At 44.6% G+C, this 19,037-nt stretch overlaps 1 protein-coding gene across 6 annotated transcripts in view; it reads right to left on the bottom strand.

The window, feature by feature from the left end:
* CHD2 (chromodomain helicase DNA binding protein 2) overlaps nt 1-19,037 on the bottom strand; it is a 57,012-nt gene that overhangs the window by 16,086 nt on the left and 21,889 nt on the right. For all 6 annotated transcript variants that reach the window (XM_030456921.1, XM_008495770.2, XM_030456920.1 and 3 more), the window contains 20 exons: nt 15,662-15,723; nt 14,262-14,384; nt 13,768-13,917; nt 12,744-12,877; nt 11,865-12,090; nt 11,039-11,139; nt 10,334-10,378; nt 9,989-10,164; nt 9,200-9,324; nt 8,394-8,610; nt 7,683-7,772; nt 6,591-6,781; nt 5,392-5,580; nt 4,713-4,875; nt 4,180-4,332; nt 3,591-3,662; nt 2,273-2,422; nt 1,571-1,719; nt 975-1,071; nt 156-248 (listed from right to left, as the gene is read on the bottom strand). In XM_030456921.1, the coding sequence (XP_030312781.1) occupies nt 156-248; nt 975-1,071; nt 1,571-1,719; nt 2,273-2,422; nt 3,591-3,662; nt 4,180-4,332; nt 4,713-4,875; nt 5,392-5,580; nt 6,591-6,781; nt 7,683-7,772; nt 8,394-8,610; nt 9,200-9,324; nt 9,989-10,164; nt 10,334-10,378; nt 11,039-11,139; nt 11,865-12,090; nt 12,744-12,877; nt 13,768-13,917; nt 14,262-14,384; nt 15,662-15,723 (2,706 nt within the window). The remainder of the gene's footprint in view (nt 1-155; nt 249-974; nt 1,072-1,570; nt 1,720-2,272; nt 2,423-3,590; nt 3,663-4,179; nt 4,333-4,712; nt 4,876-5,391; nt 5,581-6,590; nt 6,782-7,682; nt 7,773-8,393; nt 8,611-9,199; nt 9,325-9,988; nt 10,165-10,333; nt 10,379-11,038; nt 11,140-11,864; nt 12,091-12,743; nt 12,878-13,767; nt 13,918-14,261; nt 14,385-15,661; nt 15,724-19,037) is intronic.

Below are 19,037 nucleotides of genomic sequence, written 5' to 3'. Positions count from 1 at the left end.
GCTATCACATCTACACACACCTCCTCTGCAAGCTGCTTTGCACAGGTCACCTCTCACCAGAGTTAATTTGTTCTGTCTCTTACTGACCTTACCACCATGGCAGGATGTGGGGAGCCACGTTCCTGTACCCCACTACTGAGCTGAGGTGTCTGTACCTTGAACTGGGAGAGGAGTTCATCAGTGGCACTGGTGGACACTTCATTCTCTCGTGTTTCAGCCAGACGCAAAATCTCATCAATGTCCATCTCCTTCCAGTCAGAAAAAAAAAGAGTCATGAAGTGGAGGGTGCAGAACACAGCAGGAAATAAGAGGCTTGGAGAACACACTGGTGAGGTGCAATAGCCAACTGTGATTGACTAAATAAAGTACCAGTATCTGCAGGGTGTCATCATGAAGGGCAGGGAGGAACTACCACAAGTGGTACAAAAGGGTATAAATATGGGTGACAGAAGAAAGGGAATATCAAGGTTGAGCAGCAGGGAAAAAATCCAGACAGTGAGATGTATTAACTGTGGACTTCTTCCCTCAGGGGAAGTTCTGCTACTCAGGCCATTAAGAGATTGGTCAGAGCACTCAATACTATGCTGTCAAGCAACACTGTACTGAGGCAGGAGAGAGCCTGTGCTGACTTCCCTGTGCTGACTCCTGCCTCTCTAAGAGACCAACCAAAAAAGGATGCTGAAGAAGTGCTCAGAGGAGGCAAGGAGAGGAGCTTGCAGCAGGCTGTGCTATAACTAGAGAATGAACCCTCAGGAGCTAAGGGAATCTCTTGGTGACCATTACTACTTAACCCCAACAAGGCTTTCCCTGATCCCCCAACCCCAGAGCTCTCCTCCTTCAGCTTTTCTGGACTCACACATGCCCTGTTCACTGACTTGCTCTCATGCACAGGGCAAATACAAAGAGGGAGCAAACCCACATCATTCCCCATGCAAAGGACTAGAAACAGCTATGTGATTTCAATTTCAAACTACCTGAGGCTCTGACTCTTCCCCTTCAAGTTCCTTGAAGAGATCTTCAGCTCCAAACTTCAGAATAGCTGTCAGCTCCTCTTTGTTAAAAGGATTTGAGCTGCAAGAACAATGAGAAAGAAAATGTTTTTCAAGATGTTAAGCCAGCAGTGCTACAGCACAAAACTGCCAAAGTTCCTCTTAATTAAAGTAAGAAAGAAATTTTCTACCCAGCACTATAGAAAGCTTTTTTGTTCGCCTCTTTCCTGCTCTAACACAGGCAACTACTGTGAACAAGCTCTGTCTACTGGGGGGAAATGGGTAAAGTCTGAGGTCACTGCAAAACTGCAGCTGTTCCACCACTAGTTTGCCTCAGACCAGGATGATCTCTTGGAGGAAGGGAGAAGGAAAAACAGGTAATGCATTAAAATTACGTTTTTTCTCCTGATCACCTTTATCCTATGTGTCCAAATGAATGGCTGCTTGAGCCAAATTAGTGGAAACTGCCATGATTTATTAGCCCCTTGCCCCATTATCAAACAAATATTGTGAGGTACCAGCGGGTGAAGCTCGTCATACCACGTGCTGTGCCAGGCATCCCTCTTGACGCAATGACTTACTTGGATCTCCCAGAGTTGTTGTCCAGAACAGTCCTGCCAGTGGTATCCATCCGCTGGATCACCAGATGATCCAACACCATTTTCTTCTTGGCCCTCTCAATGATTTCCTCCTCGACTGTACCCTTTGTGACCAGGCGGTAAATGTTCACCTGAAGGGCAAGAGAGGAACAGAGCTGTTTCCTGGACCTGAACATGCTCTGCTCACACAGCCATGCAACCCTCTGTTGTTTCACTAAGGTGGTCCCTTCCAAGCAGAGATTTTGGAGATAAAAATCCTAACATGCTTTTTATATCTCAGGTAGATCAGGTAAAATTGGGCTGGTTAACACCGATCCTGCAGTGTGACTAAAAATCTTCTGAAACAATCATTCTAAATCCAAATTAGCATAAAACTTCTCACACATCTAGTAAAACCCTAGTGAAGATGGATGTTCTACTTTCAAAGTTTTTAAGGACAAGAAAGAATGAGTCCACTAGGCTGAGAACTGTGATGCCATGTGTTAAGTTCTTGTTTTTGAACCATGCTAGGATCCGAAGCAAACAGAAAAACCTGTCATCTGGCAAATCTGGACTGACTTTTTGCTTCCTGGCTTTTAAATGAGCTCTCTGGAGTCAGGCCTGGGGGCAAAAAAGTGAAGTAGGAGCCCATTTAGATGCTCACACTGAAACCACAGAAAAAACACCACAGTTAACTCTTCCCACCTGCTTCTTTTGTCCAATTCGGTGAGCCCGAGCCTGAGCCTGAAGATCATTTTGAGGGTTCCAGTCAGAGTCAAAGATAACAACAGTATCAGCAGAGGCCAAATTAATTCCCAGCCCTCCAGCTCGTGTTGACAACAAGAAACAGAAGTCCTGGGGGAAAGAAAAAAGCATCCAGGAGTTAGCCTGTAACTGTGGACATAAAATAGCAATGGTGACTTCAAAGCTATGCATATAAACATAGGGAGAGCTCTGTTGTATTTGTACTTCATAAGAAAGCAGAAAAAGGATTTCCCTCCCACACACCCTGGTCGCTCAGGCTAAGTACCACTGGTCTTTAGTCTGAGGCACAAAATGCAGCACTGCTGGCAGGGTTGAAACGTGCATTATCCCAGAAAATGCCAGGAATGCATCCTTACAGGAGAGCAACCCAAGCAGCTCAGGGCAAGGGCACCTTGGAGCCACTCTAGAAGATCAGACACACTGCCCACCAGACTCCTACAAAGGCAGCTGTCTGAGACTGCTGGGGGTGAGATCAGCAACCAACACAGAGTGTTTGAGTCACTGTCCAAGGGCACAGGGGTGCCAGGCTAGAGTCACGATACCTGAGCCCCGAGGATGCCCCCAGGAGAGCAGACAGGGAAGTTTCTGTGGGCATTCCTTCTCCTTTCCTACCAGCACAGCTGTCTCCTTTTCATTTACGTTTTTTAACTTTACCTACAGACATAAAATACCTAATTGTATCTTCTATGTCAGCCAAGAGTCCCCTTCCAGTCCAGGCTTCTGGAGCAAGGAAAGGTATTCCACATGGCCAGGCTGACTGTGGCACAAAACAAGTGCCCTCATTCTGAGTCAGCAAGCCCAGGCAAGAGCCTTAAAATGCCCTCTCCTATTACACTATCAGCTCCAACACCAGACTCCACTGCCTGCAATTACTTAAAATCCCCCTTTTGCCTCTGCCATTTCATGTCCAAAACCATCTTCAGATCGGAGGAATGATTTAACAACCATCTCTGTTCCCCAGACCATGGGGAGAGAACTGCTACCTTCTGGGTCTTCCCAACCACTCCAGGACCTGGAGGTGTGCTGCTGGCGATGTGACTTTCAGCCCTGCTCTTTGGGTGTGGGGGATCTGAAGCAAGCAATGTGGCTAACTGCAAAACCTCCTCTATCTGTGCCTTTAGCAGCATCTGCAGATGTGAAAGAAGTGAACTGAGCTAACCCCCTTTTGGCAGACACGACCTGTGTCTCAGCCAGTCCCCCCAGTCCCCCTGAGGCAGGACAGCCCTCCCCTGAGGCAGGACAGCCCCAGCTGTGGTACCTCAGAACCGTCAGCGTTGAAGTGGTCCAGCGCCTGCTTTCGGATCTCCCCTTTGATGGAGCCGTCCAAACGCTGGAAAAATCAACAAGAATGGTAAGAGAAAGGAGGTAAAGGAGCCCTGAGCAGCTGCTGCACTCAAGTCCTGAGAGCCCTGCAAGACCCTTTCCCTGCCTGCAGCATCTCATAATTAAAAATAGACACTGATTAAAAATAACCATGCTGTCTGAGCTCGCTGTGCTGTGAGGGCAGGAAGGGGGGGTATGCTCAGGCAACAGTCACACAAGGTGTGACACTGCAGCTCCTGTTACAGGCTGCCAGCCATGGTCTCTGCCTTTGCTGTCCTGTCCCCTGGGTTTATCACAGGACAAGAGGCAAAGCAGGGGCTGCTCAGAGGCGGCGTTTTGCCAAGATGGAGCCACATGGAAATGAAGGGACTTCCCACTTCCCTCCAGTGGATTTCAGTGAGCACAGCCCATGAGCCCAGCCATGAACCTCTGGAAAAGTCAGTGACTCCCACTACCCTGCCTCCCCCTCCATATACTCTTCAATTTTCAGTGAACTCCACTTTTTCTATGCTGATGTTTCTCACCTGAAAAGGGTAGTGTTTGATAGTCAGGTACTCTGCCAAGATGTCCAGCATCCTCACCATCTGGGAGAAGATCAGCACTCTGTTGCCTCTCTCCCTCAGCCTGGTGAGCAGCTTGTCCAAGAGAATGAGCTTTCCACTGCTCCTGACCAGAGACTGAAAGGAATAACCATCATTCCAGCTGATGCTTTCCAACCTTACACTTACGTACACTACACAGACATACAGAGATCAGCTGCTTTTGGGCCCATGCTTCTCCTGTACACCTCTAATCAAATCATCTGGATTTACACAGCAGGGGCCACAGGCAACATGAAGTATCCAAGACAGATGATATGTGCCTCTCACTCTAGATGGCCACAGAACATTGCTTACAGTGGAAGCAGAGCAGAGGAGACTCAGTGGCTCAGTTGTGAGGACAATCTCTACTGGAGAAGCAGCAGAAACCAAAGTTTCACCACCTGTCCTCCTTGGTGGGAGGCAAAAAGAAATGGCAAAGTTAAGGAAAAGTAGTGGCAACCAAAGGTACTGCCCACCTGCAGGGTCTCAAGGCCATTCTCCTTCTCGTTTTCCTCAGGAGGTTTGATAAGGTAGCAGTGGTTGCAGCACTTTTTCAGCTCCATCACAATGTTCAGGAAACCAGATGTGCTCCCCCTCGTTCCCTTTGAAAGAGCTTTGTAGTTTCTTGTCAAAATCCACCTGCAGATAGGAAAAATAAGTTCAGATTATTTCACAGCACAGATTGAGCACACAGGAGCCTAGGAGGAATACAACCCATTAGGGACACTTTGTTCAGGTATCAGTCTACTCTCCTCCTTCCATGTCTCTCTGCTTCTTCTTTAGGGTACTGCTGTTTCCTCACTAAAAAGTCTGATCTTATTTTCCTCTTGATATTACCACAGTTGAACACTAGAAAGCACCACAATTTTGCAGAGCTTGATTCTTCCAAGAAAGACATAGTCCCTTGTCTTGCAAAGCTGACCAGTGAAACTTCATCACTCTAAAATTTAAACATCTCCAGTAGTCTGAAGATGCTTTTTTAGAGGAAAAGATATCACAAAATACTAATTGAGATTCCTGTCACAAAGCACCTGGTACTACAGGTGATGGCTGTCACATTACTTTCTGAAGGACACAGTATACTGAAACATCTTCCCACACAGAAAGATGTGCCTGTTGCTGCTGGCACTCCCAGTGACTTAATACATGACTCACTTGTAATATTGCTTCTGCAAAGCAGACATTTCCACACGGAGAATCTGCTCCACTTTGGCTGGCAAAGATTTCTCCACATCCTTCTTCACCCTGCGTAGGAGAAATGGCTCCAAGACTTTGTGGAGGCTCTGGTAGCCATTCTCTCTGCCTTTCCCATGATCCTCTTCAAAATCCTCCCAGAACTCAAACCTAGATACAGGAAACAAGGAGCAGAGAGGGGTCAGAACAACTCTTGTCTTATCTTGCAGCATCTATCAAATACGGCCCCACTAAATGAGACAGGAGACCATCAGTGTAACAGAGATGCAGTGGGGGATGAAAGGTTCCCAGTGCTCTGGCTAACTGAACAGACTGGTGGCAAAGCTGGAAGCTCCCTGGGCTTAGGTGCCTTTCTCACATCTCATCTTTGAGATCCACACTGATCTTAGGACCCAAAATCTCAGATTTTTCCGTATGCTGCTCTACTGTCCCCTGCTGGCATTCACCTTGCAGCAGTTTCCAAACTTGCCATAGTGCCTCCCCCTAGGCAGGGCTTTGTCAGCTTTATATTTATACTGCTTTATACTGCTCTGAAGGCTTTTCTTCTCGATTGCTGCTTCCTCCTACAGCTCCTCTGAAATACCAAGATTTGCTCTTCTCCACTTGGAAGAACTTGAATCTTTCCATTGCTCTTTCTGTGATCCAACAAAAAGAATCTGGGGGACAGCTCCTTTTGCAGTCAAATATAATTCTGGTGAGTTTTGGGGCTTGCTTGTCTTATCCCATTTTCTTGAAAGCAACCAAAACAGTTGCTATAATGCAGACTTGCAAACATCAGCCAGATTGCACCATCTTTGAGCAATACTCCTGGAGACTGCCATGAACTGGTTGGCAAGTGTGGCTGAACCACAGTGTACTGGAAACCTCAAAAATGGTTGAGATGATTGCTGAAAACAAGTTTAACTTTTTTGAGATGGCTCTAAGACAGCAGACACATTTGAAAGACACATATTAGGTTTCCCCATTCAGTTTGCTGCCAAAAATACTCCTTGTGTTAGTCATTTAACCTCTAATTTTCCCCACCAATGTCTGCTCCCATTTCATTACTAACTCCACTGAGTTTAATTCAGTGATCTCTGCCATTCTGCACTCCCTCAAGCCTACTTACTGGGTAAGAATGGACACTGAGATATTTTTTGAAGGACCAAAAGGAGACTTACTTCTCTGGCATAATGAAATGCAGCAGGGACCAGAGCTCTTTAAGTGAATTTTGAAGAGGAGTGCCAGTGATCAGCAGCCTGTGGTTGGACTTGAAATCAATCAGTGTTTTGTACAGCAAAGAATCATCATTTTTCAACCGATGGGCTTCATCCACAGCTAGAAAGGCCCAGTTAATACTTCCCAAAACAGCCTGGAGGAAAAGAAGACAAAAAAACGAGCCTCAAGGAGATGCTGGGTCAGACAAGCCCCACCACTTCGCATATGTCTCTCTCTCCATGGCCAGAAAGCAGTGCAGTGGGTGCTTTTCAGGACATCCCAGCCCAGCCCTGGTCCACCATCCAAGGAGCTGGGCTCATAAGAGCTTCTTATTAACAAAATCTTGGGATCAAGATGCCTACACTTTTTACTCCCTCCCTTCCAGAAAGGAAAGTTGAAAATTTGCCATGCTGTATGGCACTCCTGGCATATTTTTTTCTCAGCTAGTACTGCTAATCCACCTCTGCTTTACCCAGAAAGTGAAGTCCTCCCTCAGCCCCCTGTACACTTCCCTTTCCTCATGGCCCTGGAGTCCTCCTACAGGACTAACCCCACTGGAGCTACACCCCACAGGACAGTTGACAAACAAGCCTTTAAAGTAACCTGAGAGTTTTGATTTTAATTTTTTTTTATCATTAGTATGAGGTTTTCTGTTTTCTGCTAGGACTGAGTGATGAACTGAGAGGGCTAATGAACATTTACTAGCCCAACAGATTTTTCCTGTGTAAAAATCAGTTAGCACCATGGCCAATGATCTGTCCTCTCAGCTACCCTAAATTAAACCATGTAATGTCCAGCTACCACCCTGCCTGGTGTTTTATAAGTAAAAATAATAACACAACTGTGCAGTATAGAAGTGAAGACATTTTAACAGATGTTCATATTCTAACAGGTGTCTCATATTCTCTCTGCATTACTGGCAAGCAAAAGCAAACAGTAGCTATACATTCTCTATCCCCACAGAAGAAAGAGGTGAAACCAGTAGTTGGGGGCTGGCTTTCCCCTCTGCAAGCAAGAGAAAGTCTAACTAAAAACATCCCTGGAACATTACTCACCTTATCCTTGAGGAGGATCTCATAGGTTGTGATAAGTGCATTGAATTTCAGCCTTTTAGACTGAGAGTGGATCCACTCATATTCACGTATCTGTGTGAGGAAACAAATGTTAACTTCAACCAATGTTACTGCAAACTAAAGAGTTAACAACAATTGTTTTAGTGTGGCTATAGCCAAAGCCTCCTATTGTTCAAAGCCCTGTTGCTCAAGGTGTCATTTGATGAGCTCAGGGTCCCCAAGGAGCAGCTTGTTTTAGGACACAAGTGGTTTAACTGCCCTTGCAATAGGTACTAAAATAAAGTCAAATAACTTGGTGTTGTGACATGACCCTCATCTGCCAAATGAACACATCATCTCACTACTGACACCACCAGGCTCACAACATTTGCGTGCTTCATCATCTGAATAATTCAGAACACAGGAAGCAAGCACTAGTCCTTACTGCAGCATGTTCCAGCCCAGTACAGTTGTAGTTTCCAGACCCCCTGAGAGAAGCCAGGACTATTGTGCTTACTCTAAGAGGAGAAATAAGGTCAAATAGTCCCTGCAGCAGTGAGTTCCACCCCAGTGCTCAGTTCAACTAACTCTAGCTTCCTGCAGTGCTTCCATCAGCTTCTCCAGCAGAGTATGTGTCACACACTACACAGGAGCTGCTGCTTTGCTCCCAGCATTTCAAGCCAACCCCACCCCCCTTGCTGCCTGGTTACACACCATGTTCCTGCTCATGAGGTCTCCAATGTAAACCACCACATTTATCTCAGGTGCCCACACATCAAACTCCCTTTGCCACGAGGTGAGAGTGGACAAGGGCACCACCACCAGGAAAGGGCCATACAGCTGGTGCTGATGGAAAAGGTATGACAGGAATGATATTGTCTGAATTGTCTTGCCCAGGCCCATTTCATCAGCCAGAATCACACTGTTGTTCCTAAGAAAGAAGAGAACAAACATGAATCATGACTGAGTGTGTGCTTCCACCACTGCACATGCACTGTGTGCTCACAAGAACAGCAATCCACAGCAGGGACAGAAAGGGGGCAGTGGAGAAACATTTATTATTAACATCACTTGCAAATGGATCCCAGGGACATCCAGATTGTACATAGCACCATAACAGGCAAGCAAGGACAAAGGCAAAGAGAGAGAGGAGTCAGTGGCTTAATTTTAGAAGTACATTTTTTTAAGATTTCAACAAGTGTGGAAGCCAGAAACCTTTTCTTTTCTGTTAAGGTGATGGAAAATCAGAGTTGATATGTAGCAGGCTCACAAAAGAGCCAAGTCCAGCATGTGAACAGGCTCAGACAGGGAAAATACTTTTTGCTTTCACACAATACTTCTTAAGTTCATGCTCTAGATAGCTCCTGCTTGGAGTGTCTGCAATACAGCTGGGTGTGATAACATTCAAAATGCTTCAATCTCCAGAAGCAGGATGGGTAAAGACCTCAGTTAAAAAGAAGAGGAACAGAGATCCTACCAGGACAAAAACCAGGGGACAAAATGAGTACATCTGTACATACTTGCACCATGAGTGAGCAAGCCAGTTGAGCCCCTCCAGCTGGTAATCTCTCAGCTCCAGGTTCTCACTGCCAATGTAGGAAGGCTGTTTCTTCAAAGCAACAAACCTTGGTCTCTGCTTCAATACCTGGAAAAGAGGATGCTGTAAGCTCACTGAAGAAAGACAAAGTAAGGTTGAAAACTCAGCAACTCAGGCTTATTTGTTCACTGGTTAAAAATTGTCCACATTTTCCTAGCCAATGCTTATGTCTGTAGTTCAGAAAACCACTCAGCAAGCACTATGTTTTGCCTGCTCTCCTCTGCTCTGAGGACCAGAGCTGGGAGGCCCTCTCCAAGAATGCAGTAAGCTGTACATTATGTACATTAAATGGAACAAGCTTCACTTTCTTTTTTGTCCTTTTATTTTTCCTCCCATTATCTCTGTCCCTCTCCTCCACTATAAAACTGCCTCTTTTAGGTTCTCTCTTTTCCTAGGTGTGCTGTTTTTTCATCCATCTCATGCTAAAACTTTGAATTTCTACAGTAGTTCCTTCTGAGAGGGAAGCACTTTGCAAGGATAAAGCCTCCCATTCCCAAAGTTAATGTCCTCACTGTGCAAAGAGTAAATGAAACCAAAAGAAGGTTCACATCCCTTCCTTAAATATTAATATCAGAACAACAACCAACCTCTCAAGCAGTGGTGGGATGTGAAAATGCTGACATTTATCTTGATCAAACTTCACATTTCACTGTTTGCATCACCATCCAGCCTGGAGAAACCCAGCAACAGGAGAGAAATGAAGCAAACAAACCTTGCAGTCCCTGGTGGGAATTGTTTTGGAGTTGTTTCGATTGTTGAAGCTGTCAATGCAGTGCTGAAACTTCTTGCTTATCAGAGCCTCATCTTCCCAGCTGCACTCAGCATAGGGCAGCCCCATCCACTTACACAAATACTCGGGGTCATTTGAGGGTGTTTTGCGACTGTTTGCTGCAAAATATGCAAAAAAAACAAGGCCAAAACTTAGCAAGCATTGTTCTGTGGCTGAACCACAAGCGTGGTTCACAGGCGCAGTCTTGAGCCACCCATGTACAACCACAAAACACAGCTCAGCTATAATGGGGAAATTTTAGAGGGACGAAAAAAAGTGTTCTTTTACCTGGAAAATCTGAATGTCCTGGCATGGACTTGCTGGTCTTCACAGCTGTGTTTGGAGACAGAAGAGAAGGAAGGGTTTGGAACGCAGGCAGCCAGCAGAGGGAGCAGGGCAGGCAAATTGTCACTGCCACACACCCCAGGAGATTTTGTAGGAATTGTATTGGAAATAGGTTAAACAGCTCTCCAAGACTGTTCCCAAAGAACTGGATGCTGGCACCTCTGACATGACTGTGGTATTATTGAAATGCTCACTAAGTCATTTTTATTTTTAATAAGTAATCAAGAAATCTAACCCCTGAGGTCCCTTGCAGCCTATCCATGTTCTCAACCATGACCCAGAAAGTGGTCCTCACAACAGCCAGGCCTGTGCTGCTGCTTTTGATGGAAACACCTTCCATATAAAGGACTAAACTCAAAGAACTTCAGCATCAGCAACTTCAGCATCTCCTTGGAAAATAGTCTGGTATCCCATACTCCAGACAAGGAGAGCAATTGATTTGTATTGCTTGTAAATACAACTCTGTAAACCTGGATTTCTACTCTACAAATTCCTGAATTCCACACACTAAAGTACACTTAACAACAGGTTTTTTGTCTCCAGAGATAGTGGAGACAGGGAACTAGAGAGAGCTGTACATTCATTCTGCTGGCATTGAAGTTCCCACTTCTTACTTCACCCTTTTAAAGAAGTGTTGGATTCACTTACCAATTACTCTCTCCACTATTTGATACTGTTTGTTCAGCTCTGAAGCTAGTTCTTGTTGGCAGTTGAAATATTCCACATCTTCAGGTGACACCTTGCCCAGCCTAGATGTGAAAAAAATCAAAGGCTTCTGTCATAATGCTTATGGAGACCACATACAAAAATTCTACTTTACTGTATGTTTCTGTCATTCAGACAAGCCACTAAAGCAAACTACTACTTATATGACATGTTTCTTAAAGCTTCCTATAATTATAAATTGTTACTGAGAAGCTAATGTCATACGTTCATACTGACTCCCTGCTAAATGATGCCATACTCTGCTGCAAAAATCAGTCTTCAAAAGACAATGAAATAGAGATGGAAGCTGCTACTCCATCTTTATCACTTTGGAACTACACTGTAGCTCCTCTTAGTGTTCCTGGGGAGGTTGGATATATACTGATGCCAAAACTTGCATACAGACAAGTCGATAATTTTTAGGAGTTTATAGATCTGCAAGTCCTTACGGGATCTCCTGGGCTGAGTGCATCTATGTACCATGTATTTGTTGTCAGCTACCCCAATTCTTAGGCCTGGGAACTGGCAATACTGAATTTCAGGCCTCTTCCTCACTCTTTCAACACCATGGCCACAGACATCATCTCTGTGAGAAAGGATGTTCATCAGTAGGCAAAGAGAGAAGTGAGTGTTGTGCAGTGAAAACAGTTGCTTTGGATGAAACACACTTGGCAAGAAAAAGATCAAATGTTTCCTGTCATGACTCTGCAAACCTCTGGCTAAGAAAAGATTTGCCCAAGGCCAAATCCCTGGTTAAAGGAAAGCATACCATTGCTTGATCTCCTCCTCTTTTTTCTTGAAGTTCTCTAGCTTTTTCATGCCCTTCACTTTCTGCTGCTGCAGGGACTCTTCACTCTCCCATGTGCTATGGATATATGACCAGCCTTTCCATTTGATCAGGTACTGAACTTCCCCTTCATCCTTTTCAGGATCAAAGTCAGCACTTGGGTTGCCATTGGCTTCAGTTGCATACACTGTGGTGGAAGCACCAGTGGCTGCAAAAGAAATCAGGCTGCAGTTGGTACCTTTGTTATCTATCAAGCACTGGACATGAACTGCATTACAGCAGAAAGTTATTTTTCTAATACGTCTTTTGTGGCAGCACAAAAAATATCCTACAGATTCTACAACCCAATTAAAACAGGCACACAGAAGTTTTTCATACAGAAGAATCTTTTAAAACTCTGTCATAAATGTCTTTTCTGTAAGTATAATTCAAAGGCCTCTTGAAAATGTTCATGACTGTTCCATTTTAGAAAAACACTTTTGTAAAGCTATGAGAACAAAACTTTGGCTTTATTTTCATTATGGCTTTGTCAATGGAGCTATGAAAATTCACTCTACAGGAAGATCTATTTTGTATTTCAAAGAACAGCAAGAATTGGAGAACAATGACTGCATCTTCAAAATGTGTGCATGCTAAATGAAAGCTGCTAAGTGCATAAACTTGACATTTTAGGCTTTTCAATTCTAGATTTTACAAAAGCTGCTATTATTCTTAATTAAGAGGCATAGAGGCAAGGGTGAAGAGTGCTGTAACAACCCTTGGCTCCACTTTGAAGTTGCAAAAGCACTGCACCAGCTCAAGAGAAACTGTGAGTGCACATGATTGACAGCAGAAAGAGAGGCTTTTTCTCAAACTACCCACCTCCTTTTTTTCCAAGTCTGATGTCCAAGACTTTCTCAATAGTTTCACTGTTGTCTTGCTGTTCATCAGCTCCTTCCCCAGTCATCTCTATCAGGTCATCAGAATCCGTCTCAAAATCATCATCTTCTTTGTAACTGAACAAGAGCAAAAGCAAACTGATAAAAAGCACTTGATTCTTCCCAGTCCAGAAACAAACAGAATGGCATGGACTGGAGCAACAAACCAGCATTTGCCCTGGAGTTCAGTGCATGTTAAGCACATGCAATTCCTAGGTTAGGCATTCTGTACTTTTCCCCAGGAGACTCAGCTATACTTTAGCAGACTAATACTCTGTTTTGCCAACATAGTTTTTCTGACCATGGCCAAGACCAGATGCTTCATAAGGAAGTGGAACAATCCCTGCAGTAGAAGCAAAGCCATCAGCAGAGAAATTCTCCTCTCTCTCTCTGATGGAAGATTATTTTATGTTTAATAACAGAGGTTGTAGAGCATCAAAAGGCTGCATGAGTGCCTGCACTGCCCTAGGACCTACACTTCTCTTCCTTGATGAATATTTAACCACCAAAAATATTCTTTGTGGTCTTTGCAAGTACATTATTAGGACTGCCAAAAGGTGAGAGGGTATATTGAGGAATGGATAATGCTTTTCCTCCACCATGTCCCAATGCCCTGTCCCAAGGCATTACCTATCAGCCACTCTCAGACCATTGGTCTAGTCTAGCACAGCTCATTTTACTCATCTTAATCTATTATTTGTAATTCTCAGTCTCATCTGAGAGTCTTTTAGAAACATGAAGACCTGCTCACAGTTCTCTTAAGAGGAACTGATTCTTTACAGATGGCAAAGCAGGTAAAGTGAAGTCACACCTACACAGTATGAAGCTGTCAAAAGAACCACATCTCAGCCAATAGATGGGTATCTGCAGGATCACACAGGGAGCCAGTGCCTAGGACAGGGAATTTGGAGTGCCTTCCCTTTCCTATCCAGGCAGCTCTCATCAAACAATTCCACACTTCTGGATACCTGACATTTTTGGCTGCTCTTCGTCGAGTTTGTCTCTTGGGGGCCTCATCATCTTCGTCGTCATCATCATCTTCAGATGAGTCTGGTTTCTTTTTCTTCTGGCCATGCTGGCCTTTGTGAGCCTTTTTAACACTGGGCTTGGTCCCTTTTCTAAAATGAGAGTAGAAAGCTATAATACAGTATGTTTTATGTAAGCATCCACTTTAATAAGTTTTCAAGAAAGCATCAATCTCAGTTATTTGACTCCTAGGGGTTTAGTCTGCTCTAACTACACGGAAACCCCTGCACCACTCACTGGAGCATGCAATGAGTAGATGAGAGTCATTAGGTCCTAGGTGTACTAGGTCCTGGGCTTACTAGGTCGTAAACAAAGGGAATATTGCAGAAAAACCCCACATTCTTTAGCAATAAACAGAGACTACCTCTCCATCCCAGCATGTCCAAAAATGACATATGCAAAAAAACCCAGACAGACTGAACCACCTACTCCTTACCTCCTTTGGGCAGGTCTTCTTGCTTTAATTTTCTTAAGTTCAGGCTCACTCTCTCCACTGCTGCCTTGCTCGCCTCCATCTTCATCCTCTTCTTCACCAGAGACCTCTCTCTTCCATTTATTGCTATGGTCAGAAATGCAGATCATGAAGGGCAATCATATTTCAATACCAGGACTTGGCTAAGCCATCTAGGTTAATACTAGCAGGCCATGATTACAAGTTGCTCAAAACTGCACTCTGGGTTGGCCAGTGCAATGCCTGGGGGATTTTATGGTGTGATTCTCTGCTTTTAGAGCCTCAGTCACCTGGGTTGCAGTACACCCAGTGGCAGCAGTATCTATCTTGAGTGGGGGTGGCCCTTAACACACACTACAACAGTGCTTGTGGCAGAGCTGCACTTCTTATAACTGGGTGGGCAAGTGCTTCAAATTATTTATTTTTCATTTCCACTTCTGTATTTTCTGAAACAAGATGGAAAAATCTTAAAATTGCTCATTTCCATTTATGGAGTATAAGTCACAACATGCACAGTTACATGATCTCCTTGTAGCACAGAAAATGCAGCACGAAGTCTCTTGCCACCTAAATTCAGGCTATTACAGGTTTCCAAGTGTGAAGCCAAATCACACCAGACCATTAGTGGAAGGAATTCAGAGCAAAGCTGCAGCTCTGAAAAGCCCTTTGAAGGAGCCCCCTCTCTCTCTAAGGGGATGTGGGGAGTCCACAGGGATTATCCTTCCTGCCCACAGGAGGTCCATACTGCCACAATCCTCTCTGTGCTTTATTACCTTCCCTCCTGCACCGATGTGTACACTTAAAAGAAAAATTAAAAAGACAAGAAACAGAAGAAAGGAAGCTGGTAAGCATTCTGCATCAGGCAACTTGTATTTCCCTTCAGTTTACTTCAGTGTCTGGAAAAACTAGAAGGTACTTACTTATTAGATGAAAAAGGGAAGTGAAATAATGTAAGTGAACTCAGTTGTGGTGATGAAAAATCTCCCTTAGGGAAGTTTTTTTTGTTTTAGCAGAGGGCTATAAAAGAGGCTAATAATTTGGCATTTTATTCTCAATCATAAAGGTAGAAGGAGCAAAGATTAAAACTTTCTCTGAAGGAGAATAAGTATCCTGGTGGAAAAGTAAAAGACTGGCAACAGAAAGTGAACCTGACTGGTTCAGATTCTGTTACAGGCCAAGTGAGAAAATATAAACAAAAGGAAAGTTGGGAAATGGCATCTCTGTAGATTTATATTCATACTTCAGTTTTAGTCAGCCTAGAAATATTAATTTGTTTCACAAGCTCTCCATGTTGGCAATGCCTCCCAAACAAACCAACACTATTATTCTGAAAAACAAAACAAGACAAAGTACCACCATTCAGAATTCTTTCCTTGGAAACTTACGTTCTTTTCACTTGCTTCTGGCCTCTTCTTTTGGGGCTCTCATTTTCAGATTCACTACTTGCCTTTAATTGAAAAGAAAGAAAATCAGGTTGTAGACCACTCTGGACTCTCTCCCTCAAAGCTGCAACTGCAACACAAGCACATGGTCTGAGCTTGGACACAACCTGACTGCTCTTCCACTGCAGTGCTGGGAGGATGCTCTGGTGCAAAGGGGCTGCAGAAGAGCAGCCAGCACTGTCCCCTCCGTGGTACCCTGGCTGCAGGATCAATGCTGTTTGTGCAGAAAGGCTGGAGAGCCCTACTACAGCATTAGTTCTGGACTCCCTGAGCTGTCACCCACCAACCCCTCAGCACCAACTTCTACCACCTGGCAGATCTGCAACACCCCATGGGTTACAAAGCCACAGGGTGAATCTGACCCATCTGACCCATCAAACCATGCACTCTCTGGCACTAGAGGCAAAACCTGTCCCTGAGAGAGAGAAAGTGGCTCAGCGGCTGCTCTCCTTCCATCACCTCACCTCCGTAGGCATTGCTCCTGCCTGATGCTCAAGAACTAGGCAGTGTTTTCAGGACCTGCCACAGTGCTAAGGTGTAGCTGCTTTAAAAGGCTGCTAACTCCAAGTGCAGTGAGCTGAACCCACTGGAATGTGCACCCCCTTCCCAGCAGGAATCCTGCAGGATTTGGGGGTGTTCAGGCTCAGTTTCTGTAACTGCAGAAGCTTTCTCAGCCACACAAATACATTATGATCTCTGCCTTCATTAGTGAAACTGCTTATGAGGAAGGAAATTCTTATAAAAAGACAGTATTCTCATCACAGGAGTGTCCTTGCTTTCCTGTGTTTTTCTCCCACAGCAAAAGTCACAGAGGACCTGACTGGGTCAGAACCACATTCTGCTGCTTTCCTTCCTCCTAATCCTTCAGCCTCCAGCAGTGCACCATCTGGCTAAATGTATTTATTCTAACTACCTGCTGTATCATTTTCAATGCAGACCTTTTACAAAGGCATATAGCTATAGAACAAGGGGTAATGTCTTTAAACTGGAAAAGGGTAGGTTTAGATGAGACATTAGGGAGAAATTCTTCACTATGAAGGTGGTGAGACACTGGCACAGGTTACCCCAAGAAGTTGTGGATGCCCCATCCCTGGAAGTGTTGAAGGCCAGGTTGGATGTGGCTCAGAGCAACCTGGTCTAGTGGGAGGTGTCCCTGCCCATGGAGGGTGGTTGGAACTTGATGATCTTTCAGGTCCCTTCCAATTCAAACATTCTGTGATTCTATGATTAACTCCTACAGACCAAGAAAGCTAAAAGAAACCTTGAGGCAGACTAAACAACCCCATTTTGTAAAAAAATAGTCAACCACAAAAACACATTACCACACACCTCACCCAAAGACGACTTCACATTGTACACTTGCCCCCCAAAACACAAGTCAGCAGGGAGATGACTGAAAAAACAATGTGAGATTTCTAAAGAAGTATTAAAATGATAGAAGTAGCCTCCAAGACTGCTTGCACTACACACTTGTTGATAATCTTCTGCTTCATACTGCTTTTTGCCTCAGAATCAACTTCAGCTCTAGATACCATCTGTCCATCATCATGAGCACCTCCATCTCCAGGTACTCCCACCACACTCCTAAATACAGCTGAGCAAAGCTCACAACCAAGAGCTGTTCACACAAGAATTTAGTGGAACATTGTGAGCTGCAAGATGAAAAAGTCGAGGCTTTGGAGAGCCATGCCCTTCCCTATCTGCTTTGTTTCTGCATTCTTTGTTTCCCTCTTCCAGCTTTCCTTTCACCAACAAGAATTTTCTTCTGACTTGCTTCAGTGTTTCCTTTAAAACACACTGAAATACTGGATACTACAGCAGAAGGAGAGCTTTGCTGAATTTCACTGTGGTTTGGTGTTGGATGTGCATGTCACAGATGCTGACCTTTTGCACTGTATCTTACTGCAAACTGTACTCATCCATGTGTTGCACAGCCCTGCATGAAATCCCTGTCTCATAGACCAAGAATTCAGGAAACAAGTGACTGGCAAAAATCACAGAGAGCCCTACCTACCCTTGCAACATCAGCCAAGCATACCACAGATTTCAGTTTTGTCATAGCTCAGTTTAAAAGTCCTCCATTTTCTATTTCTCTTTTAATCACTTATTCACTTCCTGAAGAGTGAGTGCTGCCTTGCAGTTCCAGTTTTGCCATGTTTTTCAAGAGCTGTCTCCCCATGGACATTTGCTTTTTGCTGTCTTTTGGCAAACCACAAGAGAAGTGGATTTTTCTTCCGCTCTGCGTCAGAGATTAGATTAGGAGAAAACCAAATACAACCTTTGGCTCTTTGAAACTAACTCCACTTTTTTGCCAAAATCTTTTTCAACTTTCTGTTGTCCACCTTCCTAAAGCCTCTACTGTTCCTCTTCTCTGTTGCTGTCTCTACACAAGTGATGCTCATCTCTCAGTGATGTCTTTCCCTCACTTCTTTCTGCCTTCAAAACTTTTAACTTGTGACTGAAATTCAGCCACCTTCAGTTACATTTTACAAAGACACCATTGTCTCTTTTTTGGATGCATGTCAAGCCCAGATCTACCTCCTATGACACAGCCAGTCCCCAACCTGAGTCATCTGCCTGCCTTGTGCTCCCACATCCTCTCTACCCGAGTGCCTGGAAGTGCCTGGAAGTGCCATTCCTGCAGCCCCACAGCCACCACTGACTCAGCCTCTCCTCCCACTCCCTCGCCTACCACCAACCTCTGCCTCCTTCTCACAAGCTCCTCCTCTTATTCTGATCCTGGGGTGATAGGTTCCAGCCCCTAGCTGAAAGCTGCTTTCTACCATTTCGTACAGAAACCACATTTTTTTTCTCTCTCTCATTTTAGCAACCTCTTCATTCCACATAAATCCACATTTCGGGGCTCAGCTGCAAAACTCTACACTGAATTTTGCTCAAATCAGCGCAAGGGTGAGATTTGTACTTCTTCCCTGGACTCTAAAGCACAAACAGAGCTTGTGCTTGAAACAGCCTATTATCTCTGAATCCCACAGGCTCCAATTGGTGGTAAATTCCTTGTTTAAGGAAACACAGATGATAACCAGAGAGCTAGGAGCACACTAGCTCCAGAGCATGCTCCTGAGGTCCCATCTGCACTCCAGCATGCCACCCACCCTCATCAGGAAACCCGTTGGGAAACCACATGCAACTTCAATTTTAATAACATCACCTCCCTGAATGACACAAGCTAAGGTGACAAAATCCATCTCCACTCCCCAACAGGGTTCTGCCAGCCCAGGTGCACACTCCTCACTTTCAGAGCCTGTGTACCAGCACTGCCAAAACTCTCCTGGGCTCAGGCTGCCACTCTCCAGTGCTG

This window comes from Calypte anna, chromosome 10 (assembly GCF_003957555.1).
Source record: "Calypte anna isolate BGI_N300 chromosome 10, bCalAnn1_v1.p, whole genome shotgun sequence".
In the NCBI taxonomy this organism is placed as follows: Eukaryota; Metazoa; Chordata; class Aves; order Apodiformes; family Trochilidae; genus Calypte; species Calypte anna.
Note: the sequence above shows the minus strand (reverse complement) of the source record. Positions and strands in the feature narration are given on the sequence as shown.